Source organism: Pseudorasbora parva, chromosome 5 (assembly GCF_024679245.1).
Source record: "Pseudorasbora parva isolate DD20220531a chromosome 5, ASM2467924v1, whole genome shotgun sequence".
In the NCBI taxonomy this organism is placed as follows: domain Eukaryota; kingdom Metazoa; phylum Chordata; class Actinopteri; order Cypriniformes; family Gobionidae; genus Pseudorasbora; species Pseudorasbora parva.
Genome location: NC_090176.1, coordinates 16,814,381 through 16,840,668, shown reverse-complemented (window position 1 = coordinate 16,840,668; position 26,288 = coordinate 16,814,381). Strand labels below are relative to the sequence as shown.

Here is a 26,288-nt window from a genome sequence, read left to right as displayed (position 1 = left end):
ACAACTCCCATGATTCCATGGTCATTGACTGCGTCAAGCTCCGCCTTTGAATAAACGCCCTCTAGTGGCAAAACTTGCGTCTTGTGCCTTTAAAGAGTTTTTTTTTTTTTTTTAAGAATCAATACTTGCAAGACATTTAATATGATCAAAACATTACAGTAAAATGATCTGTTTAAAAATAACTTTTTCAAATTACTTGTTCTGTGTAAAAAAAATCCTGAATAAAATGTATGACTGTCGCACTGTACCCCAAAAATATGAAGCACCACAAATGTCTTTAATGTTGAGTATCAAATCATAAAAATGATTTCTGAAGGATCATGGGACACTGAAGCCTGCTGAAAATTCAGCTTTGCCATAGGAAGAAATATTACTATTGAAATTGTAATATTACTGTATTTGTAATCAAATAAATGCAGTGTTTATGAGCATAAGTGATTTAAAAAAGTAATTATACAGCAAGAGGAAACTTGTACATTCAGTGGGTGAAATTTTTATATTTTGCTTTTGGAAAATTAAATGTTTATTTTCACAACATATCTCCAACCCCAAATAAAAAGTATGTGTAATGACCGTATTGGTTGTTGCCTTCATGGAAAGAGATTGATTTAATACTATTTTGAGAATATTGGTAATTACAGAAGCTCTAAAAGGCATTACAATAATGAAGTTTGGGAGCTTTGTGCTTAGTTATAAAAGATGGCAATCAGAGCAAAGTAATGAAGTATACGGAATGATTTTAAACTGCTAGGTGCACGATCATTTCTCTTTAAACTTAATTTAAACTTGTCCTGAGAAAATATTTCCCACGAGATCAATGATGCACACTTTCGTTCAGTGGTAGAACGATGTTTGAAAAGGTCAGAAGACAATACTGTCCAATCACTGCTGCACGGAGGTGTGATGTTGATGTCATGTTCAGGCAGACAGTATCCTAATGATAACTCGGGATCTTCCCAAACACGGAGAAAAATACAATTACATTTGAAGGATAGAATTTAAAGGAAACTAAGATTTTTTTTTTTTACTTTGTCAGTGGCATTCTAAGATGATTATATGTTCACTGCAAAAAATAAATAAATGCCTATCACTTTTCATGCAAATATATTATATAAACATCCTAAAACACATGTTTACATGAAAATTACATACATTTGATTTGTTTAAAACAATAATATTTGGTTTAGGGTCTAATTCTCACTATTAACTAATTGCTTATTACCATGCGTATTACTACATTGGCTGTTTAATAGTGTTTATAAAGTAGTAAAGCACATATTAATGCCTTATTCTGCATGACCATATTCTACATCTCTTAATACCTAAACTTTACAACTACCTAACTAACTATTAATAAGCAGGTTTTCTATTAAGAAGCTAGTTTATTGAGGCAAAAGTCATAGTTAATCGTTAGTTAATGGAGAAATTTGGCCCCAAATCGAAAGAGTGACCAAAAGAATGACAATAATTTTTTCTCTGAAAAGTACGCAATTATTGCTTTTAAGGATATTTTGATAGCCTATATTTATTCTACAACAAGACAAGAATACTAAATGATATTTAGCAATGTAATGTAACTGCACAAATGGCATTTAGAGTTATTTTTCTCATTCCTCGTCTTGTACAAGGTATCTTGGGGATGGGAATATGCATATGGAAATGATATGCATAGTAAACAGTGTTGGGGAAGCTACTCTGAAACTATCTTGCCAAGCTACTCCATGATTTACTCAGCCTCAAGTCATCCTAGCTGTATATGACTTTCTTCTTTCAGACAAAAGCCCCTTTCACACTGCGATTCCGGCAAATACACGGATAATGCGACCCGGCATTTGTTCCCGGATCGCTAGATTTGGTCCATTCACACTGCCAGCGATATACCGTAATATGTGCGCTTTCACACACAACGCTTAACGGTCCCGGGTCGAGTTGACACGTGACATCCTGATGTGACGTATAATGGCGAGCGATCTCTACTATCCGCTTCAGCGCGGATAGTAAGGAGCTCTGTGGTCTCGACTTGTGTCCAGTTTGCGCTCATTTCTGCTTGTTTAATTTTAGTTTCTTTTGTATATGAATACTCTCTGCGTTTAAAACACCGACTACCTCTTCTGGCACTGCAGGGTTGTATTATTGAAAAAACAAGCTCTAGGAGTCGCACGATAACTACGCACACGTTGCGGCATTAGTTTCGGCTTTTGTTCACACAGCGCTCGTCCAGGGTCCAATACCGCAATATTACTAGGTCCCCGACCCGGGTCGAATTCGGTAATCAATCCCGGGACGTGGTTGCTTTCACACAGAAGGCGACCCGGCAATGTTCCGGGAATATTGCGGGTCCGACGTGCAGTGTGAAAGGGGCTAAATACAATCTGTTATATTAATAAATGTCCTGGCTCTTCCAAGCTTTAAGTAGAAAAATATCCGTATTTAACATATTTAAAAGAAAAAAATATATACCTTCCGGTGGACAGTCTTCCGTATTCAGTTTACAAAGAAAATGCTATTCAACCTACCATTCAAAACGCTTACGCTACGTCCGACAGAAGGCAGTCTGGCGCGAAAGCTAGATATTATAAAGCTTGGAAGAGCCTGTACATTTTTAATATAACTCCAATTGTATTCATCTAAAAGAAGAATGTCATGTACAACTAGGATGGCTTGAGGGTGAGTAAATCATGAGATTTTCATTTTTGGGTGAACTATCCCTTTAAGAGACAGTCAAGCTAGCTCCATTGTAAGTCCGCTGGGCTTGGTCTTGTGCAATTTAGTTGCATGTGTTTACTCCTGCCCAGTAGGACACATCTATTTATTTGCTCAGCTTCTAAAGTGTCACTGATGAGAGTTATGTAAATGATTCAACTAATGGGGAAAGAGTGTCTGCGTTTTCATTAACGTTATTAATATGCTCCTGAAACCATAAAACACAAGTGCTCTTAACTTGTAAGAGTCATATGCAAATTGAAGCATTCATTTCATAATGCTCTTAGAGAAACACTTTATGTAACCCAAGAAAAAATAAGTATATATTCGTTTCTTTTCTACTGACATCCATATTCCACCTGAGAGTGAATGAGGTCTACAAACAAGAGACCAAAACAAATCTGGCACAGAATGAAACAACAAGTTACATGAAACAAAACAGACCCCCAAGCTTATGTAAACCAGATTACTCCATTTTTTCCTCCTCCTCCTCCTCCTGTCCTTCCTCATAGTGGCGATACTCTGGTTTCAGCTCCCAGGTGCTTTTATGAGGCCCTTTGGAATTGTACACGCCGATCTCCCTGAGAATCTCCTTCAGGTAAATCTAGAGGAAAAGTAGATCAACAGGTTTAGCACATGCTGCCAAAAAAAATCCAATCATACTTGCAAAAAGAGGCCTAAAAATAACACTCACCGAGCACCAGATGAGAGTAAAATTCAGTGTTGGTGAGTATGTGAAATGGTGTCAATCACCAGTTGGCTGATAATATTTTTATGAATTTTAGCAATGCAATGTTGTGAGAATGTGAACAACACTTAGGACAGTTGACAGGCCAATGCTGCATCATCATGGACGTTTTAAATCTTGCCAATTGAATAAAGCGCAAGAAGAAACAAAAAGGAACTTTCTTGAAAGTTCTGTATGCAATAATCCGAAGTACACGCCCTGAAATCCCTTTGTGGTTTGAAGTTTGTTTCTTAAGCATATAATTAACTATGCTCTGAAGCAAGGGGGTCATGAAGCCATGAGTAGCCATGCCGGTATATTCTTTTGATTGATAATTGATACTTAATTTTGGTGATCAAGGATGAGTTTTAAGGGATAAAATGATTGACTACAAGGGGGACTTTTTTCACTGATATCAAACATTTTTGTCATAACTGTCAGTTTTCATGGTTGGTAAAAAGATAGGTTTAGACACTGCATGCCACTCTCAATCAAGTCTCTCAGACAACTTTGTGAAAAGTACTCAATTCTTTATTTAGCCTCACTAGTGTAATCTATTCACTAAATGGCAATGTGGGAAGTCATTTTCTTACTCAGTTTAGTTTCTTTTTAGTTATGACTCATCTAACTTCAATCACATTTATATTTCTCCAATCCTTCAGGGAGACAGAGGCAGTAGTCAAGTGGCATTTATTCAGAGGGGCTCACTTATCTATGATAATATAATCAAGACAAAGTCCATGTTAAATATTTGTGATTTCTTGTTACTTGGTTCAATTTCACTCATGTATGATGTTTGATAAAACAGCTAAACAAATGAGATTTACCATTATCATCATTAATATTATCAGAAAAAAAGCCTTGAAAAAGTAGTGTGGTTAATTAAATTGAATGTACACCTGTAGTGTAATTACCTCAAAGCATATTTTAAAAAAATACTTGTAGACTTAAAGGGATAGTTTACCCCAAAGAAATTAATCACCCCATGATACACTCACCGCCAAACCATCTTGGGTGTATGACATTTTTCATTCAGACGAATAGAATCAGAGTTATAATAAAAAATATCTTGGCTCTTCCAAGCTTTATAATGGCAGTGAATAGACCCTTTTACTGTTTGTATACAATGATGACGTAGTAACGTATGTGCGCGCATTTTGGCAACAAACTGTGGCGAGAATCAGCAGCATGTCAAGCTACGTGAGCGGATTCAGCAACACAAACCGAGAAAGTTATTTTAAAAAGTTGACTTTATCAAATGGTATTTAGCTACCAGATCCGTGTACTATAGTGGAGTGTATAGAAGATGTTAGCAGATGGCCAGATATAACTTAGTGGTCGGATATACGTATTTAGTTGAGAAACAGAGCGTGTACACCGGAGACAAGCATATAAATCACTGGATGCTTATGAATATGTTGTCTGTGGGCATGTACAGAATGCCCAATACAATTTTCTACATTTATTCTTATTCTTCACACAGACATACATATCCTTTTCCTTACATTTTATGTTGTTATTGATTCGTATGTGTCGACACACTTCTGTTTAAAGTTTAATTTTGTAATGCTATAGTACTTTAATAGCAACTATGTTGCTTGCATACATTTCTCAGATGGTTATTTTGCAATTAAACTATTAATAAAATCATTACAAATGAAATTGATAAGTACTGTGATTATTGATATGATAATCTGGGGGTGGGGGTACATTATACACACCAGTGGCAGCCAATGTTGGGAGGTTTATTATAAATAATTAAGTTTCAAGGGCAGTAAATGTTTTACAAATGAATTTCTTTTATGCGAGCATTTTTATGTCCTCGTTCCAATCAATGCATTTAATCGCCTGCAGCTACAGGTACCACCGGTTCTTCTGAAACGGCCGTGATCCTGTCGGAATCCTATAAAACTTAAGCCCATTGGTGGAATAGCGATTAGTGCAACCAAAAACGCAACAGCCAGACATTTTGATGCTGGGAAACCGTTTTGATAAACTTTCGGAGTTGCTAAAACGTTAGAACCACTAGGGAACAACACCACTTCCGTTGCCAAAATGCGCGCGCAACTCTTTGATCACGTGGGCTGTAAAAGGGTCTATAGCAGCCCAAAAAAGTGCATTCATCCATTATAAAAGTGGTCCACATGGCTCTGGGGGGTTAATCAAGCTCTTCTGAAGCTAATTGATGGGTTTGTGTAAGAAAAATATCCATATTTAACACATTATAAAGTCAAATATCTAGCTTCTGGTGGACCGTCTTCCGTATTTAACTTACGAAAAAGCATAACTAGTGCGATGATGACGTTAGACGTAGCGTTTTTAAATATGAAAAGAAAGAAAAAAATTCACAAACCCATCGCTTCACTTCAGAAGGCCTTTATTTATCCCGCAGAGCTGTGTGGATTACTTTTATAATGCATGGATGCACTTTTTGGGGTTCAAATTTTGGGCTGCCATTCACTGCCATTTTTCGTCTGAAAGAATAATGCCATATACACCTTGGATGGGGTGAGTAAATCATGGGGTAATTTTCTTTTTTTTGGTGAACCCTTTAACAAGAGCTTGACAGTTTCTTAACACACTTATGCACACTTTTAAAAGGTACACTTTGTTTGCAACAACAAAAAAAAGTACGAATATTATACTATAATTTTTCTATTTTTACTATTAAATACCATTGGGTAAATTGGCAGATCACGTAGGCCAATACAAAATCAGACTGACTGGCACAGAACGCATTAGCATTTGAAAACATACACGGCTCTGTGAAATATTTGATTCTGATTGGTCAATTGCACATTCCAACAGTATGTTTTTCCCAGATAACACACCGCTCATCCAGGCACTACGAGCTATCTTGACCGGTACTCCTGATCACTCTGTCTGGGTTTATTCTGCGATAACAACCGACTGGGTGTACATTATCCCTTACTTTGCATTTTAGTATAGTCTTTTAAAGCATATCATTTTATTAAAGGTGTACTTCCTTTTCAAAAGAAGAGGCACAAGCTCCTGTTCCTCTTGCACAGTGTTTGCATGTTCAATCTTCTTGAGCTACACAACTCACCACCGGTTGCTTTGTGATGTCCACCAGGTCTCTGATGTTGTAGTACTGGTGCTTCTCAAAGGCAGAGAAGAGCATTTCCAGAACCTTCTGTTTGTCAGCTCTGGCACGCTTGCCTTCCTCTTTCTTTTTCTTCTCATATTCCACCTGAACAGAAGCATAAGCAAAACAGAGCATTTGTGAATTTGCTCAAGTTATGATATATTTCTCTCTCACACAAACACATTCTTATACATGTATCTTAGTGAGGAAACAATGAAATCTCTAGCTCCTTACCTTAAATTTACCCATCATGAGTAAGTGCCTTACTAGAATCCTTACCCCAAACCAACCCTTAACTTAACTATAACCTCATCCTTAAAACCAAGTATTGACCTTCAAACAGGCTTTAAAATGGTTCTCAGAAAGTGAGCACCATCTAAAATGTCCTCACTTCCCTCTTTTTGTCCTTCAGTGGTTCCAATGGTCTGAAACTCAAACTGATCCAAACTAAAATAGTTGTACAAGTACACACACACACACACACACACACACACACACACACACACACACACACACACACACACACACACACACACACACACACGTTGTTGTTGTTGTTCCTCATAGGGAGATAACTCCTCCACAAGGTAAGAAAATTACTGGTATTACTATACTAATGGGGAATTTTTCTCTCCATAATGTCGGAATTACCAGAACCACACTTAGTATGATTTATAAGCAGTTACCAAAAAATGTCCCTTACAAGGTCAAAGATTTTTGGTATTGCCATCCTTGTAGGGAATACCTGAGCCACACACACACACTTACATTATGGCTGTGGTTGGACACAGGTTTGTAATTTGTTGTGATGGCTTTCTCTAGCTTCTGAGAAAAACGAAGAGGTTTGGTGGATTCTTCAATCTGCAGCCTGTGAATACAACGCATCTCCCGATGATCAGCTCAAATGCATTAGACAGGGTTAAAGTATTCTGAACAGCTTTGACTTACTTCTTTAATTTCATGTAGCTCTCACTGACTGCAGGTCTGCATTCAGCTCGCTGCACAACCATGCCTTCAAGAGCCAGCTTGTCTTAAAAACAAGAACAGTCGACTTGGTATTAAAGAATAGTTCACCATTCACCATTTGTGAGGATTTTTTCCCCTTTTTTAACAAGGAAAATGGTCAGGAAATCACTGTGGCATCAAACTAGTCCAAGTAAGGTGCATAGACAAAGTTCAAATGCGAGATAATAATCCTCTACTGAAAAAAGGGCAAATATTTTGGTCAAATGTGACCTTTGTCAGTGCCAAGCTTAACATTGACAAAGGTCACATGCGACCGAAACGGTCAGCCCTTTTTTTTAGTGTGCAGACTCTTGAAATATTGAAATGTTTTCCTTTTTTAACATCATGCATTACACTCTCATACAATGGGCAAAGGTATAGTCCCCCCCCCCCCCCAAACATTTTTTTTGCAGACCCAGTGAACAAATGATACTCGTTTTTTGACAAATAATTCCTTTTTTAATGTTCATACAACATGTGTCACACATTACACACTTGTACAAAGGATAAGCAAATGCTTGACAACTAATGCTTGTACTTTGTACTAAAACATTAACACACTTCAATAGCAAGCGTGCTTTAATAAAGCGTTGGCACAAAACCCCTCTTTTAAGGTGACAATTGAAATACTGTGATTCAACCAGGTGGTTTTTACGGCACTATTCTGAAGTGTTTGACTCTTGTATGAAAAACAATGTGGTCAACCAGCCATGAGTGATGATTTTAATCAGACCCCGATGAGCCTCCCTCCTGCGGAACATCAATGTGTTGCACCGCTCTCATTCGCTGGCGCACCATGAAGCCAGTCTAATGGTTCAGCTTGCTTCTATTGATTGTATTAATTGTACAGCTGTGCCTGTAATACCTTGTGGTTATTGTCCCACAGGCCTTTTTAAAGGGCAGAAATATTTCACTCAGAAAATCCATCAGAGCACCACTAATGCGCACAATTATTGGCAATTATTGCCAGATGAGTGTTCGAGCACTTGTTGGAGTAACTCCATAAAAACGCCCACTTGTGTTTCACAACTTCAACAAAGCATCCATTTTCCTCGCAATTACCCGGAGGCTATGAAGAGGGGTCAGGGCAAACCAAGACCTCAAGGTTCGCATCTCCTCTGCGCAGTCCCTCCCCAAACATCACGTGACTCGCGCATCTTACGAGGCCAGTAATGTTACATAAGGATTTCCACACAGGAATCAAATTTAAATCAGCCAAAGATGCATTAACGCTGGCTCTGAATGGAGTAGGACTGTGTTTGGGGGTGGCGTGAGTTGCTCAACCCGATGGTGGGCTGTAGATCCGATGCCGAGATGATAGCGAGGTCGGCCTTCCACCTCCTCGCAAGATCCCACCAGTTTGACTTCCTCAGAGACACCGAACAAGAGCAATAACATCCCGAGCCCTCAGCAGGACACAGCCTCTCTACCTCCACTCACACACCCACCTCCAGGCATATCTTCAATCCCCGCATGTCTCTTCATCAGCATTCAGCAGCAGAGAAAGAAGCCTTTCAAACGCCTCAAGGTCTCTTAAACTCATCACTCACTCAGTGCCTGTTGATTTTAAAATGCGTCTAGCATTGTGCACGTCCAAGCACTCAATTTTATGACACTGTAGCATTTAATATATGCGTTTTAATTCTGATTTTTCATATGGTATCACTTGCTGACGGACTCTCAGCCTTGTTCTTTTCAGCACTGAAATTTGGGAAGTGCCATAACACTGAGAAGATTTGCCAAAGCACACTAACATCTTTTTAAAGGACTCTGAGGGAGTGGATGGAGATATTTTGGAACAAGATATGACAGTAAAATAATAATAAGGCTCTTAATCATATGCCTCAGAGGCTTTTTTAAATAATTTTTCTACAGCTCCATCTCTGCTGGCTCTATTTTCACCTCTGTTTTGAAATACTGTGCACTTAATAATTTAGTGTCCGCAAGCAAAATGCAGACATGGGAAACATCAATCAAGTGTGTACTTTCTGTACAATAGCATGTATGGTAGCCTCAAATGTACTTAGACACTTAAGTCACAATTAAAAATGCATGAATTTCATTGCATTCTTTATAAAAGCTTCCGTTTTCACAACTGGTCCCAAGGTGATGATTCTAATATTACTTAATATAACATGATTCTAATATTCGTAGGGCAGCTCATTAGAAGCGAGTGCAGGGCATTAATTAGTCTCCTATGTGGCCATTTGGAACAGCCATACGTCACTGCTTCTTTATTTTGAATCGGAACGTTTCCATGACAACAACATAAAAGCAAAATTCAGCTGTTGAGACTCTAGTTAGAAAACACAAACATAGAAAATTAATAAATAAGTAAGGAATATATTTTACATTGCTTCAATTTACAAGGTAACTTGACAAATAAATGACCTCAGTGTTCAAAATGAATTGTAAGGATGTGCCATAAATCCTAAACAATAAAATTGCTTCCTTGAAACACCTTATAGAGGTACCCTTCCTGAAGGGATTTGCTTGCTCCCTTTCTTTTTGGAATGACTAAGTCCCGTCCTTTACCTGCAGTTCCCTGCATGGGTGAGAAAGAGCAATGTGCTTTTAGTTTACGTACTGTATGGAGTTCAGTGGTTAATATTCACACAGGCCCTGTTTACACCTGGTATTAAAGGATTAGTTCATTTTAAAATGAAAATTACTCCATGAGTTACACACCCCAGCCATCATAGGTGTTTATAAGACATTCTTCTTTCTTATTAACACAATCGGAGTGCATCCATCCATCATAAACGTACTCCACATGGCTCTAGGGTTTAAAAAATGTCCACATAAAATAAAATATCTAGCTTAAACCAAACTGCCTTCTATTTTAAATTGTAATTTTAAGTTTCATTTTAAAGTGAACTAATCCTTTAATATGCGTTTTGGTCGATTGGATCAAGTAGATGAGGAGGACAAATACCCATTTACACCTGGTGTTTTAATCTGTCTCTTTTGTCCACTTTTAACCACTTCTGTCCTCATTTCTTTGAGAAGAGGGTATAAAGGTGGGTAAATGTATTAGTTTTTTTCAGATCTTTCGATCTAATGGATGAAATGAGCTCGCACAATTTACAGATGAACACGACAGGAGAAAGCATTAGCTTTCGTTTTTGCTCTGACAGCCGCAAGACCACGGCAAACGTGGTGAGTGCATGTTAGAATTTAGGAATGGTTAAAGAACATTGTGCTTGTTATATTTTGTCTTCAAACCAAACTTGGGTCTCTAGCCAACAAAGTCTAAATCCCGTCTGGCCATCGTGCTTCCCACACTTCCCTTTTTTTTGCGTGTTAGGTCAGCAGGCAGAGAGTAGGATCTTTTGTGGCCGTTTAAACATTCGATCACATAAGCATTTACACTACAAAAGCAATCCGGTCTAATGTGTTTTCAAATACCTCTGGAAGTGGTCGAATGACAAGCTGAAAACATTTTAGAACCCACTTACACCTGAATTTAGCGTTGTCCACTTTTGGTGATACGATTGTCCAAAACGCACCTTAATACCAGGTGTAAAAAGGGCCAAAGAACAACCACAGGTTAGTTCAGCACATTAACTATTAACATGCAAATATCTGACAACCACATACGTGATATTTTTATCTTAATTTTTAACCGTATTACAGCGTTCCACATATGAAATATGGGCACAAAAAAAAAAGAGTGTTGCCACAAATTTACAATTACTTCCCATGACTTATTACTTTGTTCCCTTGTTGTAGGTAAATCGCTGTACTCATTTGGTCAAACCAGTGTCATCGTTTAGGTAAACCGGAAATAATTCATATAACATGGTCATGATTTAACTAAAATGAGAGAACAAATGAATACAACATGGCCCTAAATACATTTTTTGGAACGAATGTTTCATTTCTTTTGCATGTCATGCGCTCCATACAGTTTATACTGTCATTTTTTGTAAAATATTTGCTTTCAAACATGTGCTTGAGCTATCTTTTTTTAAATACATTGCCATTTAATTTTGTAATGCATGAGTTGGATATTCAAATAGTTTTGGCTACAGTACTTTCATGAATACGCATAACTAATTATGAATCTGGCCAAAAAGCACAGCATTTTCTTTGCTGTCCTTCATCGTTTCTGTGTTTGACAAGACTACATATTCCTCTGCACGGTTTAAATAGAATATGTCCTATTCAAGTGCTCTGATCTACATTTTCCTGCTTCTACCAAACTGATAGACGAAAATCAATTTAGTTGAATAAACAAGTGCACTAATTAAAACAAAAAGATGGAAGAGAAAAAGCAGGTCAGCCACCCACTATTTTCTCTGGCATAGTTAAGCCCTGTTTGCAATTCAAATGCAGATGAATAAATCTAGTAAAATCACATGATGATTAAACCATGACCCAGCCATTGTCTATAACAACTATAATCAGTCATATAAGACCATAAAGACCACTGAAGCTGTAATCAGATGGCTATGTGCATGGGCGGCACGGTTTAAAAAAGTAATGAAGACTGTGCCGGCCGTGCCGGGGGTTGCACAAACGTCCCACACGTGTGACATCACAACACAGTGAAGGCTCAGCTGCTGAATATTAATTGGGTGATGCAAAGAATTTAATATAATCTTATACAGTCTTAACAAATGTGACTTTTGACATGAATCTAGAGATCTAGTTAGCTATAACAATTTGACACGACCCTTTAACTATGCCATTCTTTAAATCTCATCCAGGAATCACTGTCATAGCAGTGATTCACGGTCTTAAGTGATTTAATAAACCACAATACCAGCTGTCAATGGAGGCATTTCTGAAGCAAGGACAAATTTGTCTGTGAAATGTAAATTAGATTTTAAAATATTCCTGCAGTGGACAAAATGAAGAGTATGTGTGAAAACATCCAATATAAATGAATATGTAAAAAGCCAAATATGACCCCAGCACCCGGGCAGTGAATTAGCCTCCACCCCGCCTCAGCTGCTAATGACGTACATGGCACAAAATGCGTCTCAGAAGGGTCCATCTCCCCTGTCCTGGGGCTACAGCAGAGGTGCCACCATTCAAAAATGATTGACAGGCTGTCGTCGTTTAGGGACATCACTGAGAAAGATGTCAGTGATCCTGCTGCTGTTTAAGGGCATGTCTTCTTTGAGACAAACGAAGGTTTGAGCTCTTTTTTAGCGACAGCCCACGTTTAGAAAGAATTATACTAGGAATATTGATTTCCGGTTCTCTTCTCTGAGTGGTTTATATGGTGACACAGCACGATACATCTTTGTTGCATGTACAACACCCTTAAAGACGGCTTGGGGCCAATTACGGGCTCAGACCCCATGACTTCAAGAGAAGACATAGGCTTCCTTATCAAAGGCTTTTTCTTGGCTTCGCTAATAACTGGGTCATGGCAAGTGCCTCAAAGCGAACCCATCCTCTCAGAAAGAGTGACAAGGCTTCAATGCATTCATCCCTTTTGAAGGCTAACAAATAATTTACATAACTACACCTACACTGTACTCGATATGGCTCGTTTGGCGATAAAGCTGCCAGTTGTCGGCACATCACACAGACGGATTTTTCAAAGCAACGACTTAACACGACAGACGTGAAAGCATTAACATCTCGCTCTTCACGCATTTATTTTGGAGGGAGTTCATTATGTGGGATCCCTGTGATTTGGCCCTCTCGGTGAGTTCACGTGCCGCCACCCAACCGAGGACTCCTTTCATCAGAGGGCAGCGACGCTAATTGCCGAGCCAGAGAAGCGCTGAAGTGGAAAGGTGATTAAATTCAGCCTTTATAGCAGAGAGCAGCGAGCAAAGCACTCGCTCTTTCCGAGCCCACACCACTGACGCAGTAGAGCCCACCCTTAACACCCCTCCTCCCACAGCGAGTGTATGCGTGCACACATATATGTGTTTGCGTGGCTGTGAAAGGCTCAGACACTGCTGGCAGCGCGCACTGCTCCCGCGCTTCATGCCAGCGCCGCTCAGCTGCGCTCCTATTTGTCCGCCCGCCCGCTTACGCGCACGCTCCCCACACACGCCGCCAGACTGGGTGTGAGGAACGGAATGGAATGGAATCTCAGAAGGATGGAGAGCGAACTGAGACAGATCAATCCTGACTTGCTGCAGCCCAGCAAGAGCTTTAAGAAACCTTCCTCCGGCACCATCACCATCAACGTGGGGGGCTACCTGTACGCCGCACAGCGCCATACCCTGGCCAAGCACCCTGGCTCCCTGCTGGAGGAGATGGTGACTGGGAAGAAGCCTGTGGTGCACGTGGACTCCATGGGCAACACCTTCATCGACCGCGACGGGCCCATCTTCAGGCACGTGTTGAACTTCTTGCGCATGGGCGAGCTGGTGCTGCCCGGTGACTTCAAGGAAGCCGAGCTGCTCCGCCGCGAGGCCGACTTCTATCGTTTGAGCGAGCTGGCTAAAGCCCTGCAGGACTGGGAGCAGCGGCAGGCCACGCATCACGAGCCCGCCTTCCTGGAGGTGACGGACAGCCACGAGCGCTCGCAGGGTCTGAAGGTCTACTGCAGCGACAACAGCTTCATCGAGAAGGTGAAAAGCCGCCTAGTGCAGATCTCAAAAAGCCGCTTGGACGGCTTCCCGGAGGAATTCGAGGTGTCGTCCAACGTCATCCAGTTCCGGCATTTCATTAAGTCGGAGCAGGGCTCTCGGCTTGTGCTGAAGCAGGACAGCACATTTTTGTGTACACTGGAGTGTCTGAAGCTGGAGACGGTGATGCTGGCACTCAAAGGAGGTTTTCGGCTGCTCACCAGCCTAGACAGCAGTCGCGGATCAGTAGTTCAATGCGAGGCTCTGCATTTTGTCAAGTGACCCGAGCAGAACTGTCACCACTAACCACATGACCTGCTGAAAACCATCTTGCATTAACAAACACCAGCGCCCTCAACCGAAAACCTGTTCTGGAATACTCTGCTAGTCTGCTTCTATGTGACACACTCAACGGACAGCCTGGAGAATCAACAGATGATATGTACTGTATTGTGGGGTTTTGTTTGGCTTGTGTATGTAGTTGTCTTCTGTTTACAGTAGTTTTTACAGGAAGAGCAAGGTTTTGTGCTGTAGATGATGATAATGATAAAGAATCTGAATTGCAGAGTGGTGTGGAATCAAAAGGCTGAGTGTGATGATCATTACATTTGTGAGCAAGTTTTGTGATTTCTGGTAATGTGAAGACATGTAGTAAACAACAGGTTGTAATTTTGACTCTGTGAATGTTTTGCACAATAAAGCCGCACTATAATTTATTCAAAGTATTGTTGAAATGTTTATGAATGAGACTGTGGTTCATCTTCTAGGAGAAAATATCCACTGGCAAACGCTGCGTATGGTTTTGTCTGTGAACTGTGGAACGTACGCTGACAAATTACAGTGGGCTGTATAAATAGAGCTTTATTTTTTTCTTATTTGCAGTTGAGTATGCTTGTAAGAAAGATACTCTGCCCTAAATTGAAAGTTTGTGATATTATGCAGCAAAATGTGACCTAAAATTAAATTTCCTCCAGCATTGATCCAAATTCAAATGGGTGTGATCATTTTTAGACCACATGGCATACATACACAGATATTCAGTATGTGCGCACTGATTCATAAACAACATCTGATGCAATTCCCAGAAAACCAAGCAAACTCATTTAGCACAGCAGAAAAAAAAACTTGGTATTCAAATGTTGCAGTAGCATTAGTCAGAGCCAAGAACATTACCGTGGGAAATTAATAAGATCAAAATAGATCAATCACCCTGTGAATCTTGAAACAAAATCCATTAAGAGAACGCTGAGTAATTCTCAAAAACAGCTCTGCTCGACACAGCTAAATTCAGTTACAGTCTAAGTCGGCTTTTTCGAAGAAAGGCAAAGGCAGACATATGGTTACACTCACTTTGGATTAGCCGACAACTCCACACACTAGTATCCATCTGTTTTCCATCAAATCTGTCATGTGCAATCTTTAAAATGAGTCAGGAGCACATTTCTGACACGGGGGGAAAAGAAGCAACTTCAATCTCCACAATCTGTCATATGGACATCAAAAAAGGGTTCTTTTTAATTGCAGATATCAGTCATTCATATTTGATGAGACACGGCAGGGCTTATTAGCCATCGTCACCGGCTGATGTGTTTCTAAACCGCTGCCAGCAGGGGACTGGAAACCTGCGGGAGGGTGCTGGTAAGCGGGAGCATTTATTTCAAATGGAAACCCATTAACGGCTGAAATATTCATGGATTAGTCTCACATCCAATTGTTGCCAGGCAAATAAGACTCCTACATAACAAAAAAAGAAGCCAAAGATTCTCATCGTGTGCTCCCAAGGAGGCATGACTAATGGCTCCCTCTCAATTTGATCAAAAGTAATGGTCAGGCGAACATGTGACTTCAAGGACTCATATATGCCCTTAAGAGACCAATTTCTCAACCGCACAGAGAGAGAATAGCGCGAGAGCAAATAATAAAATTCCTGCTAATGTCCTTTTCAAAGTGTGAGCTTGAATCCCTTGCCATATTAGAACGACGTGAAATGGGCAATAGTCAAGGCCATCTGTAAAAGAAAATCATGATTGGAACAAATCAAAGTTGGAATAAGAAAAATGAAAGTTTCAAAAGCTGAGAGAAACAAAGCCTGCATATCTTCACTTTTGATATTCAACAAGTATTTTTCAAACCATCTATTATTACTAATGCTCAGATTGAGAAACTGCAGGGTTTAAAATAAAACATCAGTAACCAAGAATGTGCCAGCTAAATGCAATAAAAATTACACTAATCATATCTAGAAAAAGCTACTTTCTCAACCCCCAACATTTAGCCTTGATTAACAGTCACATGACTCCTTTGTGCAAGCTGAAAAGCTCTTTGTAGTCTTTGTTGTGCACGTGTGCGCAAGTGTCCAACTCTTTACTCTGAGTCTAACTTTAACATGGCAACAGGCTTTAAGTGCCCGTGTCAATCAGTTCAAACTGCCTATTCAACCTATCGTTGTGAAGGACTTAAGGAAAAAAAAAGTTAGACCCTGACAGCTTATCAAAGTCTCAGCATCTCCTCCACACACCGCTGCACCTGGTCCTTACTGTACGCTGTTGCTTTCTGACAGATTGACTGCTCACAAAAGAGCACGCTCTGAAAAGCTTTTTCAGAAGTCTTTCTCTCAAAATGAGAGGGTATATACCATTTCATATTTACCAATGATAACCCAAACTCTGCCGATACATTTCTGTGCATACTATGTGCATCTTAAAGGCATCTTAAATCATGGGAGGATGGATCCATGGAAAGGAATCCGATGGGCAGAAATCATGTTCATTAACACGAATGTATTAAAGTTTTATTAATGTTACGGTAGTATGAAGCTGGATGTGCCGAGAGCCCATGGAAGCAAATGCTAATGAGAGAGACCTGTGCAAAATTAGTTTATGCTTATGCAACAGCTGCTGCTTCCGCACTTTTCATTGTGTATGTGTGTAACACAGTGCTGTTTAACATGGTTACCAGAATAACAAATATTCTAAATACATTTAAGTGTGTTGCAAGGTAAAATCTTGGGTTATTTTTCTACCAAAATCCTGGATTGAGCCTTTTGGGTTATTTATACCTGGATCAGACGTAACAACCCAGTGTTAGGGTAGTTTTTGTGTTACCCAGATCCTGGATCAGACGTAACAACCCAGAGTTGGGTAGTTTTTGTGTAACACAGATCCTGGATCAGACGTAACAACCCAGAGTTGGGTAGTTTTTGTGTAACACAGATCCTGGATTGTGGGGTATTCCATAAAGCAGGTTATGTGACATACCCAGGTATGTTTAAGAGCAAGTTAGCGGATATCCTCATCTGTCGGTTCCAGAAATGGAGGTCATTTTCAGGGTATGTAAGTAACCATAGCAACTCACTCTCTGAACAGAGCTGGTTATGTTCCAGGGTTAGTTTGCTTAAAGGGGGAGTGAAATGCTGTTTCATGCTTACTGAGCTTTTTACACTGTTAAAGACTTGGATTCCCATCCTAAACATAGACAAAGTTTCAAAAACTAATGTTGGATGTTTGATGGAGTAAAAATACTGTGTTAAAAATACTCCTTCCGGTTTCTCACAAGCTTCGGAGAGTTTTTTTCGAGTATGGGTCTACTTGACGTTAATAGATCGGAAGGTCCTTGTATGGGCCGTACAGGCTCTTCTCCCGGTAGGGTGCGCACGCGTGACTAGAGCGAGTCGTGAGAGAGGAAATGCACGGCCATAAACACTGCTCAGGTGCAGATCCAGTCGATCCAGGCGCCGCGTTCAACTTTATTCCTATGGGTGACTTCAACGCTTCAGCACAGCATTCCAGGAAGGCAGCGCTGCATTTGACCCGATTTGAACGCAGAAATGACGGGAAGCTTCACAACATCGCTTCAGTCTGGACGCAAAAGTGGATCTCCACCGTTCACTGCTGTCAGGACTTCACCAAATCATACCAAAGAAGTGTTTTTTTGAAGGAGCGGTCGCAGCGATAAAGGTTCGGTCCTGCTTTGGAAGCAGCCGGTGAGTAAAACTACTTCAAATGTCTATGCTGTTGTCGCGTGAGTAAACATCAGCAAACGACACGATCACCTGCTTCGTCATTCAAATGCGCTAACGGACTCTACTGTTGTTCTATGTACACTAGTCTGACGTGCAAAACCGTTTTGCTTGCTACTGCTAAGGTTTAGTTGCATACAATAGTCCATAAACCGAATCATGTCCTCATAAACTGCGCGTAAACACACACAAATATTGACAGGCCACTAAATACAGTACATACCATAGAGACAGATGTCCTGCTGTTGCTGTTTCTCCTGTTCAATTTATTTTAGCCTCCGAATGATTCTGGAGCATTATCTATTAGCTGAGATAGCCATGAGTTTCTCCACGCTTGAGGACGTCACCGCTTTGCGCGCTTGTCATTCTTTAGCTCCGCCCACACGATACGCCTCCAGGCGCTCGTTTTTTTCCGGAAAGACTCGGTACAGCCTATACTTCTTTTATAAATATAATAAAACTAAAGACTTTTCGGAGATATGAAGGATGCAATACTACTCTATAGGTACTCAAGATTGACATGAGATTGACTGAAACTGAGTGTTTCACCCCCCCCCCCCCCCTTTAAGAGGTATTCCGATTTGTTTTATATAATTAAGAGCTATTAATGTAATCAAATTTGTTTCAGTTATATAATACACAATATTATATATTAATTCTAAAGAATTAGAATAAAAAAACAAATTAAAAACAAGTTTAAAATGTTAATGCAATTCAAAATATATGTACTATTTATTTTAGTCATCTCACACATGGATCTGCATTCAATTAATTTGCATCAAACAAACAATATAATCCTTATTCTCAGTGAATAAATATTACTTATTACATTAAAAAATTATTGCATAACCACCAAATAGGTGGCGATGTGCACTAAGTAGGTTATGTAAATCGCCATTAAACAAAAGAAGAAGAGGAAGTAGAATGGCGCGCTTCTTCTAGCGTCTGTTTCTATGGTGAATCATTGATTCGTCGCTCTGTTGAGAATGTCTTGTAAGTTAACCAGGAACATGCGTCTGGGTTGTATGAACTTACTCCCCGACTCATTTTTGGAACCAGCACACCTCAAGTAAGCAAAGTTTGGGTTAATCAACCGAGAGTTCAAGGTATATGTGACGGTAAATTAACCTTGCTTTCTGGAATACAACCCAGACATAACAACTCAGTGTTTGGGTAGTTTTTGTGTTACCCAGATCCTGAGGGGTTTTCCAGAAAGCAGAAAGTATGATACCTATCGCCATATATACCTTGAACTCTTGGTTGATTAATTACCACCCCAAAAATGCGCGTCTTAAACCAGACACTAACAGGTAGATTGTGTTGGTCATTATGGAATTGATCCGGCCGCGTCTGTTAATTAATTTGTGCTTCACCTGTAGATCACACGCAGAACTTTCCACTCCCATCAGCACATTTATGGAATTGTGCTCTCAGGCATATTTGTAATAGTAAATCTGGACCTAAGTCATGTATGAAGTAACAAAAAAGAGAAAAGAAATAATTACAAAAAAGAAAAAAAGAAAAGCTAGTATTATAGTACAGCATTTCAACATTTTATGCTGGGTTAAATGAAATGAACAACAAAACGTGTGTTCGCTCGTGGCTTGTATGAAAGATTGATATTGGAATATCGTTAATAAAAACAGGATGAATGTATAAACATTACTTGTGGTGAATCAAGAAAACAAGCTTGTGCTGTACAACAATGAGTTGTTTTCTGTTGATGAATGTATACAAACAATTGTATCTAACTGTCTAAAAATAAAATACTATATTAAAGTGTCTTTGACATTTCCATGGTTTCTGTGGAAATCAAGAGTAAAAATCGTACATATTGCGCCTTTTAAAGGGTTAATTCGCCAACATTTTTGAATTCTGTCATCACTTACTCTTCTGTCATTTCAAACCTATAAGACTTGGTAAATTGGACTGCATTTATATAGCGCTTTTATCCAAAGCGCTTTACATTTTTGCCTCACATTCACCCATTCATACACCGACGGCGATGTCAGCCATGTAAGGCGCCATCCAGCTCGTTGGGAGCAGCTGGGGTTAGGTGTCTTGCTCATGGACACTTCGACACTTGGTCAGGTGGAACCGGGGATTGAACCACCAACCTTCTGGTTTGTAGACAACCTACATGAACCACTGAGCCACTGCCGCCCCTAGACTTTTCTGAGCGAAATCACTAAAAACAGATCACTCGGACTAAAAATCTCAACTGTACAACTGTGCCTGATGTGAGAGAGAACATTGTTTGAGCTTGCATTTATTGAATTTGCGTTATGTACATTCACAAGCCTAAATTAAATCTATTCATCACATAAAGCGACCGTGTGTCTCTTCAGAAGACTTGTAGTAAACAGCCCCATTCATATGGATTTTACAATCTTTTTATGAATGTTTTGAACCAGTTTTGGGTGAAATGATTTTCAATGGAGGGACAAAAGGGCTTTCAGATTTCATTAAAAAGATCTTCATTTACGTTTTGAAGATGAACAAAAGTCTTACATGTTTGGAAAGACATGAAGGTGAGTAAACTATCATTTTTGGACGAACTATCTATTTATATGAGTGCGCTTAAAGTCAAGGACACGTGTCCGAATAGCATGCATTAAACCTAGGGTCACTACTTTTACACAAAACGCATAGATGTGCAGTTCAAATCAGTTTCAATTTTGTCCCTAATGACAGAGAATTAACAAATGTATCTTTCTGCTACCTGATTGCACAATCATGTATGACCTCCATCCTTCAAATAGCCCTCTATGTCCTCTTCAACACCAAAAAAGAAACTAATACCAAAGAAGAGTGTTTATGCTTTGCATTAGCCAATAGAGAGCTTTTCATACCCTGAACCATTTCAATTCATAACTTACTGAGAAAAAGACACTGTTACCCTTCCACCCCCAGAAAAGCTTTTAACTGTACAAATAGAGCCTCTATTCATTGCCAACTTCTGTGGCCAACCTGTTGCTTAGCAACCACTTAATCAATACCTGGGGCTTGAGAGCGCCAAGCAGACAACTGAAAAAAAAAATCATAAGTGAACAAAAGCGCACAACACAATGATTGCAATTCTGCACTTAGCCTTGTGTGATTTTCAGTAAGACTGCAATTATTAAGATGTGCATATGAGCTGCAGTGTTATGCAGCGATCTTCAGAGCTGTAACTTATTGAAGATCTTTATCTGTCATCTTGCAAAGAAAAGTAAGAGAATTACTATATCCAGAAGTTTATACAGTGTACAATGATTCCAGCTTCCAAGGAGTTTGTCTGTCCATAATCAACGATAAAATGATGCACTGCATGATAGTCGCAATCAAATACAATTAAAACAGTAAAATTGTGAAATATTACTACAATTAATATATATATAAATAATTTATCACAGCAAAGCTGAATTTTCAGCATCATTACTCCAGTCTTCAGTGTCACATGATCCTTCAGAAATCATTACAATACTGATTTAGAGCTCAAAAAACATTTATTATTATAATAAATGTTGAAAACAGTTGTGATACATTTCTTAGGATTCTTTAATGAATAGAAAGTAATAAAACTTTAAAGATATGATTATATTTTATAATTAATTATAAAATATAATAATAATAATTATTATTATTATCAATTTAATGAATACAATTTTAAAACAAAATTTTCTTTGTTGAATAAAAAAATGATTCATTTAAAAAAAAAAAAGAATGATTTTTATCATTTGTTGCATCCTGTTATGATAAACCCAGTGTAAGGCTCCGAAAACTCCTACAGTTCTATATAAATCAGTTGTTGCTAACTGTGAGGGTTTTTTTGTGCTTTTTTTTTTTTTTTTGGCTGATGCTGATATTAATATCTACTAGAGAACAGCAGGATGTCAGTATATACAATAAAATTAATTATAGCTATAATACAAACAAAAACAAACTGCTAAATCGATTAAGAAAGCAAATGTGTCAAATAAAAACTTGTTTTGCATATTAAAAAAATATATTTTAATAAGATCCTTTAACAAGTTTGGGTTTAGATTGTTAAACTATCAATGGATGATTAGAAATACAGTATAAAAATGTCCTTTTCCGATTAGTCCCGCTCATATGCAGGGTCAGCTTCATTCAAGTCATCCGCAAACACACATTGGATTTGGCACAGGTATTAAGCCGGATGCCCTTCCTGACGGAGAGTGCTGGAGCACTCACACTCCTACAATCCACCTAACCTGCATGTCTTTGGACTGTGTGGGGTAACCGGAGCACTCGGAGGAAACGCACGCTGACTTCATGCAAACTCCACACAGGAAGGATTGAGCCGGGGACATACTTGTTGTGAGGCGACAGTGCTACCCACTGAGCCACTGTGCCACCCTCATTAGGTGGATGATTAATTCTGTTAATCTGCCAAGCGGGCACAGTTATTGGTTGACGCCGATAATCTCAACATAGCCAAATATCATCCAATTATTTGGACTGGCTGATGTAATGGCTTACTCTGGACAGAAACACTTCAGACTTATGTGCTTCAGACTTATGGCTGGATATAAATAATTCAGACTTGTATGCCCTCCATCCAGAAGCTTGCGTTCAAGTGAACAGCGCCTTGAGGTGCCATACCAGAGAGGCACAAAAAAAGGATTGAAGGAATGAAAATCTTTTTCATTACTACTTGACCCATTATTACTAACACTTACTATCCATTAAAAAAAAAAAAACCTTGGTACGTGTACTGTGATTTTACCTTTTACCTTAGCTTTTACTGTGCTAAAACCAGTGCTTTTTAAACCTGTCATGGTCCAATTCAAAATAAGTACCAACTTAAGCCTGTGCCTGTGTCCGAATTTGCCCCCATACCCTTAAAAAGGGCACTATTTGAGGGGACAGGCATTTGTAGTGGTGTTTAAAACTATAGTGGACATTATAAAGTGCACACATTCAATCCCATAATGCATAGCAATAACGAGTGTACAACCATAGACAGTAAAAGAAATGGACACAGCGACCCCATAGACTTCAAAGGAAAAAAGTGAAGTCAATTAGAAGCACTGACTTCCTGATGGCTGAGCGTACTGTGCAGCCTCAGACTGAGCTTCACGACGTAGACGTGACATGAGCAACCTGTCTGACAGTTGTAAGTTTTCTAGAAGTTGTGCAAAGGGAAATCTGAATCACAGAATCTTGCAGAGATGAGATATTTTGTCCCATTGCTTTTGGCTCTCTATGGGCTTCTCCCGGTGGTTCTCTCTTGACTTTATGTCTCCACGTCTCACTGATTACCTCATATACAGTAAAAGATTGCCTGTGATCTTCTCCTCCTGTCTATACGGTAATTTATCTACTGCGCGACAGAGAGCCGCGTGGTTATGACGCAAAAATTGCGTCATAACGCTTATTTACAAAAAGCGGCAACTACGGCACAATAGTGTAAGATAAAAGTTTATGGAGCCTTTTATACAATGTTGTGCTTCTTTAGAAATAAACAATGGACAAATGGAGTCTTTAAACCCCTCAGATGTAAAGTTATTTGCTGTCAAAGTTACGCCAAAATGAATGGGAGTCAATGGAATACTAACAACAGGTGATGGCTTGGTTAGCAATGGCCGCCCTTATGGAAGGTACGCTTTCCGGGTGCTGGATTACCCCCTTTTGTAAAACTGAAGCTCACTGGCTTCAGAACATCCATAATGCACTGTGAGAGTCGTACGGCAAATTAATCCCGTGTCTTGCCAGAAGATGGCCCCCGCAGCTGAATCATCCAAACAGCTGGTCCAGTGTGGGTCCAAGGTAATATCATACTTGTATAAATTCCTTTTAATTGATTATTAAATTGTTTAGTTAAGGTTTATACATGACAGAGTTCAAGATAAATCTTTTCATTACTACTGGAGCTGCCAAGTTTCATATGATTATTAAACAGCAAGAACAAACTATGCAAAAGCTGCAGCCCTTCCGGCTCACTCAGTGAGTGTGTTTACATGCACATTCTTAGCACGATCATGTAAACGTGTTAACCCATTTTCCTTTAATGGTCATAAGGTCAAAGACGGCTTAAGCACAAACCGATCGTCACAGCTAGATTTTTGCCCCTTACACCGATTTCGTCCAGAATGTGAATGCATTAACCTGATATCAGCTTATTGAAGTGTGCATGTGTGATATGTGACATGAACACATCCTTACTGTGGATTTAAGCGCATCCAGACAGAGCAAGCATTTTGCAGCAAGGGAGAAGTATAATATATCGCAAAGGTTTGAGAAGCACTGCTATTAACTGGGACTTGTCACAGCACAGCACTTACTTGTTGGTTTGACTGTTTCTATTGTTCTCCTGATTTAAAAGTGGATGAAAGCATCTGCTAAATGATTAAATATAATAATGTAGGCCTTTATAATGAAGAATTGGCTGCAACTCTCACGTAACTGTTTATGTTGATCTTGGACAGAAAGGTGAAAGTTTCCTGAACCAATTATTCCTCACAGTATCAGAGGCCATCGTTACACTGACCTGAACCCTCAGTAAAGACAGCGAGGCTCTGACCTCCCACCGTCTGCATGGTGAAGGGATGTTCTCTCGGGCTGCGCACGGAAGAAACCTTCTCCCCAGAGCACTCCACAACTGTCAGATCCTCATTCAGATTGAAAGACACCTGAGGAAACAATCCATCAGTGTCTACACATCAGCAACAGCATCACCATCAAATGTTCTCTCCAGCCCAAGGTCTAATCAGATCATAGTAATTATTCAAATAAACGGAGACATCTGAATAAAAGATTAGGAGCAAACTCTACCCCCCTTCACAGAGCATGTATTTAAAAACATTAATAAAACTTACCACAGTCTTTCCTTGAGCTCTAGAAGACAGAAAAAAAGCATTAGCGGAACAATTTCAAACCACAATTTCCATTTTGAATGGGGTTTTAAAATATAGCATACTTCCCGATTTTAAGTTTCCCAATTTCTCCTCGCCCAGATGCTTTTGCCCATTGCTGAGAAAGATATTTGGGAACCTAAAAGAAAAGTGATTTCCTCATTTGTCTGAGAATAACTAAATTTTGCCATTGTTTATTAATTCAACTATATATATATATATATATATATATATATATATATATATATATATATATATATATATATATATATATATATATATATGTTTTTAATGTAAATGTTAGTGAAAACCTGTTGCTACCATGATGATACATGTAGTGTGAGATTGCCATGGCATTGCTGTGCTGTCGCTAAGGTGGTTCTTAGCACATTGCTATGGTTTTCAGGGATGTTTCTAGCTGGTCATTTACCAACAAGTAAAAAAAGAAAAGAAAAAAAAGACCACAAAGTCTCAATGATTCTGATCCTTGGATACAAATTGGCTTCATCCTTCAATGGTTTAAGACATCTGATTACTAGCATGCCTCTCTTTAAAACGCCTACCATTTTTCGAGCTTTAACATCAATTTAAATAATAAGACAAGAGCAAAAGAGTATCACAAAAAAAATCACTGTTGACTCTGTATTTAATTAAAAACTATTAACAAAACAAAACATAATTGTGTTAAGTCTATTGTGTTTAACTTGTTAACGTAGGTTTTATGTATTTTTCACAAACTTGTTTACTTGTAGCCTATTGTTTACTTTTTGAATTTAAAATGCTTAAAACCAAATGGGTGTAAATTGCGGATTTTATAAAAATATTTTCGAACTATTAAATCTGATTAACATAATTTAAACTGACGTCAATGTTTCTCTCAAACCTGTTTACATCTCTCACCTGACTGACAAACTTCGGTTTTGGGGGCAGATTTAAACAAAAGCACTGCCTGTAAATTACTTTATATTCATTTACATTCTTTAAGGATTCGTTGAAGACTTAGACCCCCAAACATTTCATCAGTAGCCCATCAAATTGGAGAAAACATCAAAGTTTGAGATGAATGCGCGAAGATATCACTCACGAAGAGTCAGTAACGTGCCATAGTTCAATATTCCAGGGTTTGCTCAAATGTTCAGCACCTGAAACCCGGAAAGCAACTTCTGACAAACAAATCACCAACCTTCACTAGCCAGACTCCTGTGTTTTGTTTGGCTCTAGTTAAATCGACGTCTTGTCCTTTGTCTGACATGACTGAAGGGCTTTGTATTATGAACAAAAAAGCTATTACCTACTAACAAAAGAAATATCTCGTTGGTTTGGGAAA

General features: G+C 39.1%; 2 protein-coding genes across 2 annotated transcripts; one reads left to right on the top strand and one right to left on the bottom strand.

Moving 5' to 3' along the window:
• Nucleotides 1-1,202: 1,202 nt before the first annotated feature.
• gtf2f2b (general transcription factor IIF, polypeptide 2b) lies at nt 1,203-26,288 on the bottom strand. The gene is made up of 8 exons (XM_067443364.1): nt 26,145-26,288; nt 25,027-25,100; nt 24,926-24,944; nt 24,598-24,739; nt 7,485-7,566; nt 7,305-7,404; nt 6,498-6,641; nt 1,203-3,307 (listed from the first exon to the last, which is right to left on the bottom strand). Exons 1-8 carry the CDS (start codon nt 26,211-26,213, stop codon nt 3,170-3,172), a joined length of 768 nt encoding a protein of 255 aa, XP_067299465.1. The 5' UTR covers nt 26,214-26,288; the 3' UTR covers nt 1,203-3,169.
• On the top strand, nt 13,184-14,799 carry kctd4 (potassium channel tetramerization domain containing 4). Its single transcript, XM_067443363.1, has one exon. The coding sequence runs from the start codon at nt 13,589-13,591 to the stop codon at nt 14,363-14,365; it is 777 nt and encodes a 258-aa protein (XP_067299464.1). The 5' UTR covers nt 13,184-13,588; the 3' UTR covers nt 14,366-14,799.

Bases quoted from the DNA above. Each gene is read 5' to 3' on its own strand.
- kctd4 (XM_067443363.1), top strand. From the start codon at position 13,589: ATGGAATGGAATCTCAGAAGGATGGAGAGCGAACTGAGACAGATCAAT.
- gtf2f2b (XM_067443364.1), bottom strand. From the start codon at position 26,213: ATGTCAGACAAAGGACAAGACGTCGATTTAACTAGAGCCAAACAAAAC. The intron at 7,405-7,484 runs GTAAGTCAAAGC...TTGTATTCACAG, and splicing joins AGCTACATGAAATTAAAGAA to GCTGCAGATTGAAGAATCCA. The intron at 6,642-7,304 runs GTAAGTGTGTGT...GCTTCTGTTCAG, and splicing joins TGTCCAACCACAGCCATAAT to GTGGAATATGAGAAGAAAAA.